At 39.7% G+C, this 17,175-nt stretch overlaps 1 protein-coding gene across 3 annotated transcripts; it reads left to right on the top strand.

The window, feature by feature from the left end:
* The first annotated feature begins 1,843 nt into the window (after positions 1-1,843).
* pax8 (paired box 8) lies at positions 1,844-14,585 on the top strand. 3 transcript variants are annotated; one of them, XM_048189844.1, is made up of 12 exons: positions 1,845-2,203; positions 2,538-2,677; positions 5,238-5,403; positions 6,394-6,591; positions 6,708-6,784; positions 6,882-7,007; positions 7,581-7,744; positions 7,827-7,932; positions 8,250-8,492; positions 8,601-8,702; positions 11,407-11,493; positions 13,628-14,585. In XM_048189844.1, the coding sequence occupies exons 2-12, from the start codon at positions 2,656-2,658 to the stop codon at positions 13,696-13,698; spliced, it is 1,362 nt and encodes a 453-aa protein (XP_048045801.1). In that variant the 5' UTR covers positions 1,845-2,203; positions 2,538-2,655; the 3' UTR covers positions 13,699-14,585. The 3 variants fall into 3 exon arrangements, with proteins under 3 accessions (XP_048045803.1, XP_048045801.1, XP_048045802.1); XM_048189846.1 differs by lacking the exon at positions 8,250-8,492 and having other exon boundaries at positions 1,844-2,203; XM_048189845.1 differs by lacking the exon at positions 2,538-2,677 and having other exon boundaries at positions 1,847-2,203.
* The last annotated feature ends 2,590 nt before the right edge of the window (positions 14,586-17,175 follow it).

Here is a 17,175-nt window from a genome sequence, read left to right as displayed (position 1 = left end):
ACTACAAAACCACTCATAAGTTGCACGGTTATATTTGTAGCAATAGCCAACAATACACTGTATAGGTCAAAATGATCGATTTTTCTTTTATGCCAGTTAGGATATTAAGTAAAGATCATGTTTCATGAAGATATTTTGTACATTTCCTACCGTAAATATAGGCTATCAAACATTTATATTTGTGAGTGAATATGCATTGGACTTCATTTGGACAATTTTAAAGGCGATTTTCTCAATATTTTGATTTTTTGCACCCTCAGATTCCAGATTTTCATGGTTCAATAGTTGTATCACGGCCAAATATTGTTCCATCCTAACAAACCATACATCAATGGAAAGCTTATTTATTCAGGTTTCAGATGATGTATAAATATCAATTTCCAAAAACTGACCCTTATGACTGGTTTTGTGGTCCAGGGTCACATATAGGCTAGCTGTGCCGACAGTTACACTGTAATGAGTATAGGCTATTTTAAGGGTTGTATTAAGTGTCTTAAAATCATTTCAAATTGTATGTATTTATGGAATATGCCACCCAACATAAACCCGTATGCATTGAGCACACACACATACACAAAAACAGATGAAAAACACTTCAGAGAATTGTGCTTTTCTTTGCTTGGTTTCAAATCATTTCTCATTTAGTTACTCAATTAAAGAAATAACTAACCACTTTTGGGCGTTTAATGCATCATTAATTTAGTAGCCTACTAACATATTTTACATTATTAAAAGGCAGATAACTATCGCTCATGGGTTTTAATCCCATGTTAAACTTTCGGTAACCTCTGGTTCTCTGTCTTTCTCCAGTTCTCTGCCCTCTCCTCGGGCGTTTGTTCTTCATTCGCTCTTTTTTTTTTTTGCGCTTAAGAAAGGAATTTTCGGCTTCCATTTACGCTGTGATTCTCTTTGCTCTGTATTTATCTGAAAACACAAGTACTTTGTTCTGCACTCGCTGTATTTACACGACGCAAGGCATGAATACGAATGAATAAAATGAAAGAGCCTTCAGAGGAATAACAAGATAAGAATATGGAGTGCTTTTGACCTGTCTTATTTTCTTTCAAGCCTTTTAATGTGGTTTAATTATTTGCTAGAAAAAACTTACTGAGGCCACAGCCATGTAATGAGTCTAATGGAAGAACAAAGCATTATATTAACACTCATTCACGTTTAGCCCGTTCAAAATGCGCTAATAAAATATTTGCTCCCTTCTGCACTGCCACGCGCCATATGGCAAAGGCCAAACAACGGGGCGTCATAAATGAGTAATTTGGGTTGTTCTGTTTGTTTTAAAGTTGTGAGAACAACATAAACTGTGTGAAGATGCTCGGGAATCCAGTTACCCTGCTGAGAGTTAGTTTATTCGTGAGGAGCAGCTCTCAAGTGTCAAAACAGTCCAATAAAAGAGCGAGAAAAACTTGTCATTTAATGCCGGACATTTTAAAGCTCAGGACTTTTCACCGCGAGCGATTATAGAGCCCATTCTAATCTGAAGTCCATTATTATTAGAGTATTATTATTAATAATAATATAATTAAATGCATTGATAATTCAGTCATTAAAAGCCTAATAATAATAAAATTAAATGATAATATTCAGCCGTCGTCATTGTTATTATTATTATTAGTCGTAGTAGTAGTCGCCTTCGCTGAGGTAAACCATTGTAAAGTGCTGGTATCCATCAAGTGAGGGATCAGGTATTTGTCACGATATAACAGCAGATTATAGCAAATCATGAGTCCAATTGTGTGTGAACGATGAGCGCGTTCACATCGCCCCAGGAGGCGCGTCACATCTCACATCTAATCACTGAGGGGGTGAATGAAAACAAGCCCGATCCTTGACAAATATTTCCGTAAACGTTGACGTATCGCTCGGTGTTTTGTTGTGTTCTGGAAGCGGTCGAACCCCCAGAATCATCCATCCGTACAGTTTGGTCTGGGCGACACCCCGGTGGAAACGTCACCCTATACGAGCCGCCCCTAAATCCGTCGTCCAATGGTCGAAGCGCGTCCTGAGCGCCTGAGAGCCGCCGGATAAAACCTCCGCCGGGCCCGTCAGCCGCTCTTACGGCTCCGTTATTCTGGAGAAACTCTAATCCACACCTCTGATCAGACAAACAGAATATGTGCCATTATTACTGACACTGTGGCGTTGGATAAAAGCCGTCGGATATTTTCAAGCGTTTCTTCTCCAAAAGGTAAAACATGCACTATTATATTAATTTTTTTGCGCATTGATGTAATGTGGATTTTTTTGGGGTCGGCAGCTGTAAACTTACTGATACCTGCAGATTCTTCAGCCAATAACTATAGTGCCTCATATAATCTACAGTAGGCCTATAACGCGAAATAGAACAAGCCAAATCTTTAAAAAACGAGGAGCTTGACGTCAATAACTCTTCGACTAAACACAGAGTGCTTAAGTATCGAAGATGAGAGTCTGTGTTATGCAAATAGTCATTAATAAATATTAAATAATAAATATAACAATAGCCGTAACTGTCAGGTTCACCATAAAATGTCCTTTTGCAGGGAATAAAAGGAATATTTTCACGCAAGACCTCATATGGACTAAAACACAGCAAATTAAGTGAGAGGGGACACTTGGACATTTAACCAGGACATCAAGAGACCAAGACTTCTCTGAGAAATGTCCAACACAACTGGGCGAGGTAAAAATAATAAACTAGTTATTTTGAAATCTATATACCGCTATCTGTAGATCACATGAAATGTCTAAAATTGAAGAACAAGTGCCGCATTTATTTAGGCATCCATGTTCATCATTGTGTTCAAGAAACTATTCAGCGAATATCAGACAAACCTTCCTATTTTATTTTGCTTGTTTATTTTACAAATACTGTGTAATGTTAGAACAATCTAGAAAATCTAAATGTCCATAAATTGACAGTAGTGGTTTGGCATTTTATTATAGGAAGTTATGTGTCAAGAACTAATATTATAGGAAAATTTCTGGTTGTGCGTGTGACGAACTCATGTGAGGAATAACAAAAAACAAAATGAGGTCTTATAACTCACGTATAACAAATCCTTAAATTCTTAAGTGTAATTCATCTGAGTTTGATATTTGTTTTTAAATAGGCCTAGTTTATCTTTCGATTGAATTGCAGAAGAACCAGCAATCTCGAGAGGAGTTGGACATAAAGTCTTTACTCGCACAGATATTGACTTTTCGTTTAGAGGGTTAATGGCTTAAATCGGTTCAACAATTGAGTAAACCCGTTCCAGAAACCACCGCGTTCAAAAGAGCGTTATAATACATTGAGTTTTGTCGATATTCTAGTAATAGATATTTGAACACTAGTGGTTGATATTGACATTCGCAAAAGGCCCATATTTTTCCTGACTTTATTAGTGCGGCGATGGAGAGAGAAATCGTTCGGTTTTTTGTGTTTGGTCGTGAAAACCGCTTTCCCGCTGTTGTCTTTTTTACATGAAAATATATGTTTTTCTTTAGCGCTAATATTTCGTTTTAAGGGATTGCTTTCACGTAACCTACTAGGCTATATAATATGTTTTAAATGACTTTACACAACAGCACGTATAGCACTTTCTTGCTATAGCACTTAGCAAGGTTTTTCGGTCTCATTTTTACTTTACCGTTTCTCTTTTTGTACACGTTTCCATATCTATTTGAAGTAATTTAGGCCTACAATTTAAATGATTTCTGTTCTCATTCGTTCATCGAAATACGATTATTATTGTCTAAATTTGTTGGACTTTTGACTTTTTTTTTTTCTTTTCCTCTTATTGCGTACTGAAATAAATCAGTAGGCTAGCTAATTGTATGAAATTTAAATTAAGTTCCATAATGTCAGGCCAAAATAGATTATCTAAAGCATAACAAGTAAAAATCGCTTTTGTAAATTTTAAATATTTAGTTAGGCTAACATCATTTTGTAAGAAATGCGTTTAATTTTTTGAAGTTCAGGCCATGATCCAAAATAAGTCTGGTTAAAATCTCTTTTAATAAATTAATAAATACAAAAATATCCCAACCCTATAACATTATCATAAACTATTAAAATCCATGAAACAAAACTATGTTTTACTGTAACCCTTTGCTGCTGAAAAATGAACGTATAACGAACCACCTTAAATTTGTACAGCATTAGAATCTTTGTGTGTGTGTGTGTGTGTCTGTATTCTCCTGGGGTTTCTCTGCTTTAATATCCTGTCGCTTGCTGACTCTTGGCGAGGAGAGTTTGACACACTCCGCTAACACCGTTAATAGCGCCGTTTGATGTGGAAATGAAAGCTGCAAAAGAGCAAAAGGGGAAGAAGAGACTGAATGGGTTAAATTAAAAGTGAGGCTCTTCTGAGAGTCACTGGTGCAGCGCAGCATGAAACACGAGCGCCGACAAATTTCGTCACAAAAGGGCGCATGACAAAAACACGAAAAAAGAACAAGAATTAAAATCTGCTGTTTTTTTTATTAAATCAATTTTCCAGACACTAAAAAAACAACAAAAATAGTAATAATGTTTACTTATTACTGAACAAGTTTTCTTATGAACATCATATAATAGGCCTATTTAAATATTAAGTCATTTTTGCATTTGTTCACGTACAACCCAGTACAATGAATTTCATTCAAATAATATTCTTTCCCTCTGCGAAACTTTTAAATGTTTTATAGTTTTAATTTTCTTTGTGTAGATTATTTAACAAAAAATGTTCATGGCTAAAATGAATAATAGCAGTAGGTATTATTAGTGCATGTATTATTATGACTACTTTCATATCTGAGCAAAGTTAAGAGTTACTCAGTAAATCCGAATATTCTCCATCATGCAGATTGTGCTTCTGTATGTCATGAGATCCGGATCTGGGACCTTTCCCAGAAAACCTGCACAGAGCGGTCTAGACCAGAAGCTGTCAATATACAGTACCTGTAGGTTCATTTGTTGCTTTGAGAGAGGGATGTGTGGAAAAAAAACAATCCTGAGAAGCTGAGAAAACATTGGAATTGCTGTAGACATTGTAGTGTAGTAGGTGATATGTAATTGCAGAGTGAAAAGGAACCTGGAAAAGTTTTATTCTGGATACTGTTCATGCAAAGCTTTCAGAAGAGTGTTAATATGATTTGGCAATTACCAAGAGAAACCTGTAACCATCTCTTTTTGCTATGAGACAAATGAAATGTAATCTCACAGAGCCAGTGTTCGGTTGGCGTGATGTTTATGTGCGTTCATGTCCTTTAACCCCCAGGTCATGGGGGTCTTAATCAACTAGGTGGCATGTTTGTGAACGGTCGGCCGCTCCCGGAAGTCATCCGGCAGAGGATTGTGGACATGGCGCACCAGGGTGTGCGACCCTGCGACATCTCACGGCAGCTGAGGGTCAGCCACGGCTGCGTCAGCAAGATACTGGGCAGGTAAAGAGTCCAGGAACACACACTTGACAAAATTAACAATGATGGGATGGTTTTATTCTATTTTTTTCTTTGTTGAGTGTCCTGTGCTCCACTGTCAAACATACTGAATGTGAATGAATCTGCAGCAAATGCTATATTAGTCATTTTTTTTTATTTTCAGTTGTTTTTATTTGTTGTCTAGATGCCCTAGTGTCATCAGGCACAGGCAGTTTCAGCATATCTGACATTTTATTTTGTAAAGATTACATATATTGGCCAAGTTGCACTTGCAAGAAATTGGTGCTGGTTTGTCCTAAAGTAAATGTGCCATATCAAGTACTCATGATATAACATTACACACAATATACAATAAAGCTGCTTTTCCACCCGGACAAATTTGTCCCAGGAATATTTTCCTCCATACCTGTTGCTGTCTACATTACATCGCAGTCTAAAGTACTGTGAAGAGTAGTCCAGTCCCGCTGGATTTCGTTCTCTGCATATAAACTTAATAAAGCCTGAACCTCATCATTGGTCCACCGGTCGTATTTTTTAAACTCCACTGTTGATTCGAATAGCGGCACCCACCGCTACAGATTTTTGAAAAAGGTGGTTGAAATAAAATTCTGTGTGGAGTCAACCAATCAAAATGCTGCGTGAACTCAAACAATCAGCATGTTCAGTGCCCAAGTCTCACCCCCGAAAGTTCCTGAACTTTGAAAAAGTACCACCTTATGAGCAGGGACTTTCTGAGGGGGAAATTTTTACCCAGAACTTCATTTAGACCCTGGTTCCTACAGTCAAAACACCTCAAAGTCCCTAGTTCCTGGGAAAGTTCCTGCAGTGGAAAAGCACCTTAATACAATATACGACACAGACTGAGTAGATCAAATCTAGCAGAAATAAATGAAGAATAAGTGAGTAGACCGAAGGATGCGGTGACAGCAGTAAATTAAACTCTCTATCAGCAGGTACATTTGAGTTTTGTTTTAATGGTCATTTCTTTTTCAGGTACTATGAGACAGGCAGCATTAAACCAGGAGTCATTGGAGGCTCAAAGCCGAAAGTCGCAACTCCTAAAGTGGTGGAGAAGATAGCCGAGTACAAGCGGCAGAACCCGACCATGTTTGCGTGGGAGATCAGAGACCGACTGCTGGCCGAGGGAGTTTGTGACGGTGACACTGTGCCCAGCGTCAGTTCCATCAACAGGTACCTAAACTCGGACCTCAGGGACAAAAGGTCAACAGTGCTGGAAAATCCTCAAATTGAGTCCTTAATTTTCTTTGTACAAAACTCTGCTAACCCACAGTTTCCTTCTCTCACAGGATTATTCGCACAAAAGTTCAACAGCCTTTCAACCTTCCTCTGGACAGTAAAGGCCTCAGTCCTGGACATACACTGAGTACGAATATCCACTAATAAGTCCCAATAATCTTGTATTCCAGTTCATTGCGGTCAATGTAATGAAGTAATAATGCTGTCTGTTTGATTTTGCACAGTTCCCAGTTCAGCCGTCACTCCTCCGGAATCTCCTCAGTCGGACTCTCTGGGCTCCACCTACTCCATCAGCGGCCTGCTGGGAATCCCACAGACCAGCGCCGAGGGCAAGAGAAGCCACGACGACAGTGAGTGTCCAGCATTATTAGTGTACTGTAATGCTCGCTGGGCAAGAAGGTCTTCAGTTTGAGGCCTTTCTGTCCTCCCAGTGTTTGTGCAAGTTTCCCCCACAATCCAGAGACATACAGAATAGGTGAACTGGAGACACTAAATGGTGTGTAGGTGTAAATGAATGTGCAAATTTCTGTGGGCCCTGTGATGGACTGGCCATCCATGAGATATCCAACATCCCCACAACCCAGTTTGGAAAACCTAATGCAGTTTCAGACGATGAAAGAATCTCCAGACCAGACACTAAATAAGCATGACATACTGAATCATGCTGCTCTGATGTTCCATATATTGCTGTTTACCTGAGGGAGAATTTCGATCTTTAAACATTAAATAAAATTCCAGGTAGGGTTGGATTAGGGAAAATGCATTGAAAGTAAAAACAGTAGGAGTAAAAAAGTCTTTGACCGTCACTAAATGAATCTGTGGTGAATCGTTTTCAGGATTTGCTGTATATATGTGACTCAAATGTCTTAAAAAGAGAGCATTATCAGTAAATAAAGAATGCACTTTGATTGTGAACATGTCAGGCGATCAGGAGAGCTGTCGGCACAGCGTGGACTCTCAGGGCAGCGGCAGCGGACCCCGGAAACAACTGAGGACCGAGCACTTTCCGTCTCAGCAGCTGGACTGCGGCTTTGAGCGGCACCACTACAGCTCCGACGCATTCAGTCAGACCGGGAAAACAGAGCAGGTACTACAATACTGGAGAACAGGGGAAACACTCATGCAGTGCACACGGACACTCAACTACTAAATCCCTCTCTCTCCTGCAGTCGCTCTATCCTCTCTCACTCATCAACGGCAGCTTGGATGAGGGTAAAAGTGGCTCAGCTATCAGTCGAAACCTGGCAGCACATCAGGGATACACAGTGGTTGCAGGTAATAACCGTAATACACTTTAATTCGTCCTTGTCATTTGTTCTCTGCTTTAGAACGATATTTCCATTTACTGTATGAAGAGACTTCCAGAGTGTCATGTCCAGCAACACATTACACTGTTCATTTAGCTTAGTCCTGCATTCCCCAAACTCATAATTCAAATTTTTTTGTAAATTTTTTTGTATTTGTAATTTGCGTCATCATTTAGCATATGTGCTTACACTGTCTGTGATTACTGTGATCCATTTCATTGTACATCGATTAACATTCATACATGAATTTTTCCACCTGTCTGTCAACCCGTTGCTCCGCCCCAGAAGCTCTACAGCCCCTCCCACTCTGTCTGAAACAGGAAATGTCACCTGAGGTGAACAGCTCAAGCCCCTCCCCCAACATCATCGCTAATTCAGCTTTCCTGGAGCTCTCTTCCATTTCGGCTCCGTCATCAGTGTCCATCGCTAACAGTTGCAGCAATGCCACTCATTTATCTCATGGCTTCAATTCATTTTCCCATCATGGCCCAGTGCACGGGCAGTTCAGCAGCCCGCCCCTCATTGCAGGTAAAGCTTCATGCATCCCTAGCACATGACCGTCGCAGTTATAGCCCAGCTGTCCGGTATTTTGGTAATCCAAGACAAAGCAATGAGTGGATTTGTTGACCATTTCAGGGAGAGATGTGGCGAGCTCCATGCTGCCCGGTTATCCTCCGCACATCCCGTCGGCCGCTCAGACGGGCTTCTCCTCGTCCACCATCACCGGGATGGTTGCAGGTGAGGGAGCTTTTTGAATTCTTTTGCATATAGTGATGCTTGTGTCACTATACAGATCGATTTCTTTCTAGTTGTTAAAGATCCCCTGTCATGAAAATCAGTTTTTAATGTTGTTTATATGTCTATGTGGTGTTTTTAATACAAACCATGTGCAAATTCACATTATTAGCTGTTTGATAACATAGTCAAACAAAAGGCTAATCATATTAATCACCATTATGTGTCCGACTTTGTAAAAAGTGATACCATTGTGCAGCGTTTACCTCAGTAAGTTGACCGAGTGGATCTCCGAATGAGGTAGTGGAGGTGGGGCTAATTTGCATATTCATTGATCCATGTATACTAAATGAGGCACGGGTGTAGAGTTACATTCAAGCTGTTTTAAGGCATGAAGAAATTTTTTTCACAGGAAAAAAACATTTAAATATATAATTTTGGTGATCAAAGATTAGTTTTAAGGGTTACAATTATTGACTACAGGAGGGACTTTAATTAAAGTGAGGGTCATACCCATCACTGGCTGTTCTGAGAAAATTTTGCTAGTGAAATCTCCTTATTCTTTTTACAGTGGACATATTTGTGGTGTGAAATACAACAGATTTGTTCAGATCAGACAGCAATAAAGGGTTAGTTAAAATGAAACTTCTGTCATTAATTACTCGCCCTCATGTCGTTCCACACCCGTAAGACCTTCGTTCGTCTTCGGAACACAAATTAAGATATTTTTGATGAAATCCGAGAAGGATATGGCTCATCCATAGACAACAATATAATCACCACTTTCAAGGTCCAGAAAGGTACTAAAGACATCGGAAAAACAGTCGACGTGACTGCAGTGGCTCAACCTTAATTTTTTGAAGCACCGAGAATACTTTTTGTGCGCAGAAACAAAACAAAAATAATGACTTTATTCAACAATATCTTCTCTTCTGTGTCATTCTCATACATTGCTTACGTCCAGCGCTTCCAGGTTATATATCAGAACGCCGACTCATTATTGGCCGGCTCCTGCTTCAGCATCACACGCATGCGTAACGCTGGTCACGTGAACAGTGTCGGCCAATAATGATTTTTTGTGCACAAATGTATTCTCGTCGCTTCATAGAATTAACGTTGAACCACTGCAGTCACGTCGACTGTTTTACCAATATCTTTAGTACCTCTTTGGACCTTGAAAGTGGTGATTATATTGCTGCCTATGGACGAGTCATATACTTATCGGATTTCATCAAAAATATCTTAATTTGTCTTCCAATGATTGAACGAAGGTCTTACGAGTGTGGAACGACATGAGGGTGAGTAATTAATGACAAAATTTTCATTTTGGGTGAACTAACCCTTTAAAAATCACAAAGTAAGCCTGTGAAGCAAATTTGACCTGCCCAAAAACACAGGATTAGTCTCAACGATGCTTCTGAGGCATGAGCCAGTAAGCAAACCTATATATCCTAGCGTTACTGCCGCTCATTTGCAGGGTCTGCTTCATTGGAATTATCCGCAAACACACATTGGATTTTGGCACAGGTTTATGCCGGATGCCTTCCTGACGCAACCCAGCACTATGAGAGTCAACGACACAACTAATCCACAACCATAAAGGCACTTACTGTGATTTCTATTCTTTAAAAATTTATTTCTGCATTTCACCTCTGCTCTAGCTTGTGCTCTAATCTAGCTTTGTCTTTAAACTTGTATGCTATGAATCTGGCTCTTATGACAAATGGCTTGTGATGTTCCTCATTTGGATAAAAACATCTGCCAAATGAATACATGTAAATGCTTAGCAACAGCTTCGCACAGGCAAGCGCCACTCGCATTCTCTTTGGGAAATGTAACGATCTAGTTTTGTGATTAAAACAGTGGACTCATAAATGCAGTTTCTCTGAAAACTATCGGTGATAAACATGGTACGGTATGAATTTGAGGAGCGCGTGAGAACGCCGGGAGGCCGGTTTAGAGATTAACAGAAGGACGGGTGGGTTAATAAGTAGCCGGTTTGCTTTGGAGGGAATGGAGCAGGAGTTCCGCCCTGCTGCCCGCAGCGGCCCCTCTGCTCCCGACCACCCAGGGGCCCCACTGAGGGGAGCATGATTATGAGTCCGAGAGAGACCAGAGAGATGGAGACTGAGGTGGAGACAAACCATGAATGAGTGCACAATCTATATGGAAAGCATATACAGAGAGTATATCCATTAAGGAACAAACGGCAGGAGCGGTACAAGCTCTGCTGAGACTGTGATGCACTTTTCTTTTTTTCATCTGAAGTCTGCCCTGCCAAGCGCGAAATGAGAGGGTCTGATTTATTATTTTTCTGGTGGGCTCGCTGAGAGGAAGCGTTCATACACAATTACTCACTGAAGGGGGGGGATTCAATCCGGCTCCCATAATTACCAATTAGATATTGGAATGTTAAAAAAAAGAATGGCAGAGGGAGGCATGAAAGGCTGAAGGAGGAAGTGAGGGATGGAGAGACGCTGAAGCAGTCTGACTGTATGCACCAGTGAGCAGCCGTCCACCTGCCCGCGGGATTAATGGTTTACAAGCGCCTCTAACCGCCGAGTGAATGATGTGCCAGACCTCAAGCTGCCAAAAGCACAAACGGACTCGCACAACACTTACAGGATCTGTTTCAAACTGAGGATCTGGCTGACATGGCTGTTGTCTTGTTTAATGTGTTTGTAATCAGGTGTGTATTCACTTATAGGACCAGAGTACACGGGCCAGACCTACAGCCACCCGCCGTACACGTCCTACAGCGACGCCTGGAGATTCACCAACTCCAGCATATTAGGTGAGTCCAGCAGAGTCAACACTGTGTTTCATGAGGACTACATGGTTGTCTAGTAAAGAAAAAATGCACTAACGACCTGCATACACCCAAATGAGACTGCCGTGCCCTTCAACTATTGCATAAATTGTCCTCTGAAGTAGGTTTACCCTCTGCCAGTAACTTTGTGCCTTCAGGCTATTGAGCTTTTCTGTGGAAATAAATAATGCCACAGTCATAAGACGCCTGTTAGCCCTCAAGCTATAGAATTATAGAGCAGACCATTTCAAAAATACAAAACAAGCAAATATCTTACCTCCTACCAAAGTCCCTTTCAAGGAAAGTCTGTTCAATCAGCGGCCATATTTACAATGCCTCCGGGCAGCTCTTTCGGGCATCCAAGACCAAGTCCTATATATTTGAATAGGGGAATCCTGAAATTTCAAAAACTGCTTGGCGAACTCACAATTAAATAACATATTTCAAATCATCAACAAAATCTGACATGTCCCATAAATATTGTTTCTTATGCTCAAATACCATTAAAAAGCTTATTTTTCAGGCTAGATGAGCCAATGCGCATGTGCAGTCCTAAACACGAGCCTCTAACGGCAGCTGCAGTGACGCAATGACTTTATCAATCAGCGATTGGCTCTTTTACTTAGAACGCGGGACGTATTCCGCCATATTGCGAGTTGCAGTTTCTCTAATTCATAACTAAAAGGAGTGACCGTCTTTAGATATCTTATAGTCTTTTACCAGTCTCAAAAATACAAATATCTTACCTCCTACCAAAGTCCCTTTCAAGGAAATTTCTTTTTCAAGGAATTATTTTTTCACACAATACACATATGCAGTACTTAACACGAGCCTCTAACGGCAGCTGCAATGACGCAATGACTTTATCAATCAGCGATTGGCTCTTTTACCAAAGAGCTTAGAACCCAAGAGGCGACACTTTGATATTTTTTTTAGTAACAGCCACTAGATGGCGCTGCGGTAGCGCGGCCGCCATTATGGGCTGAAAATACTAACTGGACCATAGAATCCTTCACATCTTACGAAAATCAGAAGCGCAATAGAACAGTTTTTTAAATTAAGTCACCAGTAGGATAATTGTATGGATCCTACAGTAAATGTTGTATTGTCTTATATATGTTTTATTTTACCAGTTGTGGAATCCAACCAATCCTCCATCTGAAGTAACGTAGTTAGCCTATTGAGTATTTCCATTTTATGCAACTTTACACATTTCTTAATAGTAAATTAATAATTAATAAATTTAAGATCATCATGTTTGCAGCGAACAATATATTTTAGACCTTGTGGAGTAATAGTAATAATAGTATCACTAGGTCTGAATTGAAATAGCCTATATTGTACGTTTTAATGGATCACACTACAAACATAACGATCTTATAATACATGATGCATTGCTGTGTCCGTTATCACATAATTCCCACTTTTGGACACTTTTGCTTCAATGGACTTTAGACAACACTTGCAAAATCAAGCTGTTATATTCATATATTTATTGTCCAACATTCCCAATTTTTCTGATGCATGTCCTTAATTTAATTTCATATGTTGGTAGCCTAATAATTCAGTGTTTATAAGCCTTTTAAAGAATTTTAACCTAAACTGACTGGGTTTCTAGAGAGCAAAGGTTTTGTGAAAAAAGTGGAAGACTTAAACACAAAGTGTGTAAAATAAACTGTTAAAAAGATTTGATGATCACTAGTGATAGTATTTTACTCTGTGTTGTCATCATTCAGGTTGGATTTCAGCTTTAATGTACGTTTTGTTTTAACAAAGCAGCTGATATTGCCATAAAAACTAGTGGGCTGCCGACTCGCTTTCATCCCAAAATGGCGGAAACGCAGGGCTGCTGCTGGGCGCCGGTCTTACAATGGAACGTTCTATTAAGTGTCCCTTCTTGTTGGTGTATATTCTTTGCTTTTACTTAGAACGCGGGACGTATTCCGCCATATTGCGAGTTGCAGTTTCTCCAATTCATAACTAAAAGGAGTGAACCGTCTTTCTACATCTTATAATCTTTGACCGGTCTCAAAAACACAAAGCAAGCAATATCTTACTTCCTACCTTCACTCTGCACTATACGCTGTAATATTGATGACATCACTGTCGCCCTCTGCAGGTTCCCCGTATTACTACAGTTCCGCCGCGCGAGCGCCGCCTCCCTCCACCGCGGCGTACGACCATCTCTAGTACCGAAGAAGAACGGACACGATTTTCTCTTTTTTACAGCGGAAGAATCCAGTGAAAGACACGAGGAGTATGAAGAAAACATATTTGATGGACGATGCCTATTATTGCCTGTAAAACTATTTATGTCCTTTGTTCACGGCCTGATTAAAGGCCATTTACAACCACACGTTTACATCTTTATCCACCAGTCAGAACATCTGTTGCTTGTGTTTTTATTTCTCTGTAGCCAAAGACATTTCATACTGTTTTCATATGGCCAGAAACACTTTACTTGCACACGATTCACGAATATTACCAAACGGACAAATATATCCACACAACTGAACATATAATAATTCTAAAGAACACGAGAAACATCGCGACTTTGTTGTGGTGTTTCAATAAGACGAGCAAATCGTTTTGACGAGCACGTGACATTTTATCAACGGTGGATTCGAGCTGATGACCGTTATTTATAAGATATTCAAACAAAATAGAAATAACACGTTAACTTTAAGATGATTTGCCGTATTTCTAATGGATTTTAAAAACATCACATTCAGAAGTAGCATATTCAGTCCAAACCATTAAAACATTTTTAATGTTTTGGGGCAATATGTAAATAATGTAGAGAAGGCAAACGTACCCCTATTAAAATGAAATTCATTTATATTCTACACATGATTATTAGGGCTGAACTGTGTGGGAATTCATTAGTTTTAAAATGTTTATATTCTCGCTTCTATTTTTCCATCTTATCATGCTTATATTTCTGTGATTTAACGAGTTTTGAGTTTCAGAGATTACGTTTTATTGTACTGTTAATTATATTATTCAAATGTAAATTAATAATTTCTACAGAATTATTTTGAATTAAATAAAGCATGACAAAGTCCACTGTTGTCTTTCCCTCATTTATTTGTTTTGTACCATAATAATAAGCGTAGTTGTAGATGAGTATATTCCATATTGTCATAATATTACAGCTTGAAAGATTCTTCTTCAATAAATCAAACTTATAGGCCTATAATTATATATAGGTTGCTGTTAGACCAGGGTAGTTGGTGGTGATGATTATGGTGTTTCTACTGTTTTCCTGTTGAAAACTATAATTTATTATGTTGCGTATTTTTCGCCAGTCAGCGGTTTAAGTGAACACATGAAAGGGACAAAAGCAATGATCCTGAAAACATGCGCATCTGTTTAATTTCCTTTTTTATTTTCTGCATCACGTACTTTTATTTGCAATTATTTCTCGCCTCTTTGTGGCCTCATTATAATGGCTCTTTAACGAGGCCACGGTTCGACGGTGCCGCGGCCCACCTGGATCCGCCGAGCGCGCGCGCGCGTGATGAACGAGCGGCCGTTTCCACGCGGAAACCAGGAGCACGAGCGCCCGGGGCTTCGGTGCACGAGAGGAATCCTGAAACGACAAAAACATCGTCCGTCGAATGGACATGTCGTGTAACTAAATGTACGGGAATGTTAATAACATCATTTTAACCATTTAGAAATGAGCTAGTTGTGCAATCACACACGACCATCACCTTCATGATGACAGCAGTCTTTCACTTCTGGATATTGTTATCATCCAGAGTTTTTCCTGCAAAGTACTTGCTCCTGATAAACACACACACACCCAGCAATTGGTTGTTTTAACCCAGAAGTTGGGTTAAATGTTTGACCAACCTGCTGGGTAGTTTTATTTAACTCAGTTATTGTTTAAAAAATATTGTATTGCTTGCTTAAAATGAACCCAAAGTATGTTGGAAATTAACATTTATTAAAAAGTTCACACTAAAAAATCCTGGGTTAAAAACAACCCAACTTGGTTTGAAAATGGAGAAACCCAGCGATTGGGTTGTTTTAACCCTGCAGTTGGGTTAAATGCTTGCTCAACAAGCTGGGTAGTTTTATTTAACTCAACTATTGTTTAAAAATGACTGTATTGCTTGCTTAAAATGAACCCAAAGTATGTTGGAAATTAACATTTATTAATAGGCTAAATGTATTAATAAGTTTAATGAATAATAATTAAACAATAAACATTTATTAAATTGCTTCTTAATAAATGTTATTATTGTTGCCTTTAGTAATTATGTGACTTATTTTTAATTTCCAACCTATTTTGGGTTCATTTATTGGGTTCAAAATATAGTAATTTTTAAACATAGTTAAATAAAACTGCTCAGCACATTGGGCAAACATTTAACCCAACCGCTGGGTTTGTCCATTTTCAACCCAACTTGGGTTGTTATTAACCCAGCATTTTTTTAGAGTGTACCATTTCCCAGTATATAAAATAAAGCATGTTGTAATCACTGAAAGCTGAGTTTTATTTCTACTCAATTGATGGTGTAAATAATATAGCCTGTTTCCTGCAGAAATCACTCTTTACCTCAGTCACATGTAAAATTTTACACCAATTATGCTTAATAACCCAACAACATGTAAGGTCGTGTAAACAGTGTTCTTAGTAAGGAAACAGTTTAAGGCAAAACCCGATTTCGCTCTGCATGCAAACAACTTCACCGCTGTGCGCATGTCCGTTTCAAAACTCTGTCATTTCGAATCTCATGTAAACGCTTTGTCAAGTTTATAAAATGAGCTGATGTTTGATAGTCTGAAGTGTATTGCTGTGCATGTCAGTGCACTCACTGAAAACATTTAAACTTCTGTTCAAGCATGCAGAAACTAATAACCAGGAACAAAAATGTACAAGTGTGTGTGTGCCTTTCATAGAGGCAAAAATGACACAAAATCCCCTCCTGTCATCAACCTTAAAAAATGTCTGCCAGCGATGCCAACTGGGCTCCTGCCCGCTGCGTAACGACCACAACTATCAAACCTTGATGCTGCTGAAATCCAAAGAGAGTGAGAAAACAAGAATGTGTGGCCATAAAGGCAATGATAATACTTCCTCGCTGTCTCTTTTAACAGCCTCTTTCTGTATTTGTGCCTCATTCACACCGGCGCCCCTCCCGTCCCCTCGACTGTGGCCCTATTAGCACGGCGCTCGGCTGCCACTCTGCCAGTAATGAGTCCGGCAGCACAATACGGGCACCGGGCTGGAACAGCTGAGAGAGGACAAAGCATCTGAAAATGGGGCTGGCGCAGAGGGCACCAAGAGACAGCCGGGCCAGGAGTGTGTGGGCATGTGTTACTATCATCACAGGAGCCAAATCAGAGGCAGACAGGGGCCCTTTCAAAAAGGCAGCTCGCTGTTGGTGTGCTAATGCTGTGTGTGTGTTACAGAGAGAGAGAGAGCAAACCTTTACACTCCGCTGTCTTCCACCGATCGACAACAACAAACTCAAAGTCCCCTCTAGAACCATCGGTCTGCCAAAATAAATTAAGAGACGGTGTCATTTGACATCATGAGGCTGTTCTTCCTCAATTTGCTGGTTATTTGTGGGTGAAGAAGGTCACTGTCGCTTTGACAGAAGCACTTAACACAGATCGGGTGAATGAACACTCCAGACTCGGTAATTAATTTCA

Source organism: Megalobrama amblycephala, linkage group LG4 (genome assembly GCF_018812025.1).
Source record: "Megalobrama amblycephala isolate DHTTF-2021 linkage group LG4, ASM1881202v1, whole genome shotgun sequence".
In the NCBI taxonomy this organism is placed as follows: Eukaryota; Metazoa; Chordata; class Actinopteri; order Cypriniformes; family Xenocyprididae; genus Megalobrama; species Megalobrama amblycephala.
Note: the sequence above shows the minus strand (reverse complement) of the source record. Positions and strands in the feature narration are given on the sequence as shown.

Coding starts and splice junctions, on each gene's coding strand:
- pax8 (XM_048189844.1), top strand. CDS start 2,656: ATGTCCAACACAACTGGGCGAG. Junction 5,404..6,393: donor GTCAGCAAGATACTGGGCAG/GTAAAGAGTCCA, acceptor TTTCTTTTTCAG/GTACTATGAGACAGGCAGCA. Junction 6,785..6,881: donor CAGTCCTGGACATACACTGA/GTACGAATATCC, acceptor GATTTTGCACAG/TTCCCAGTTCAGCCGTCACT.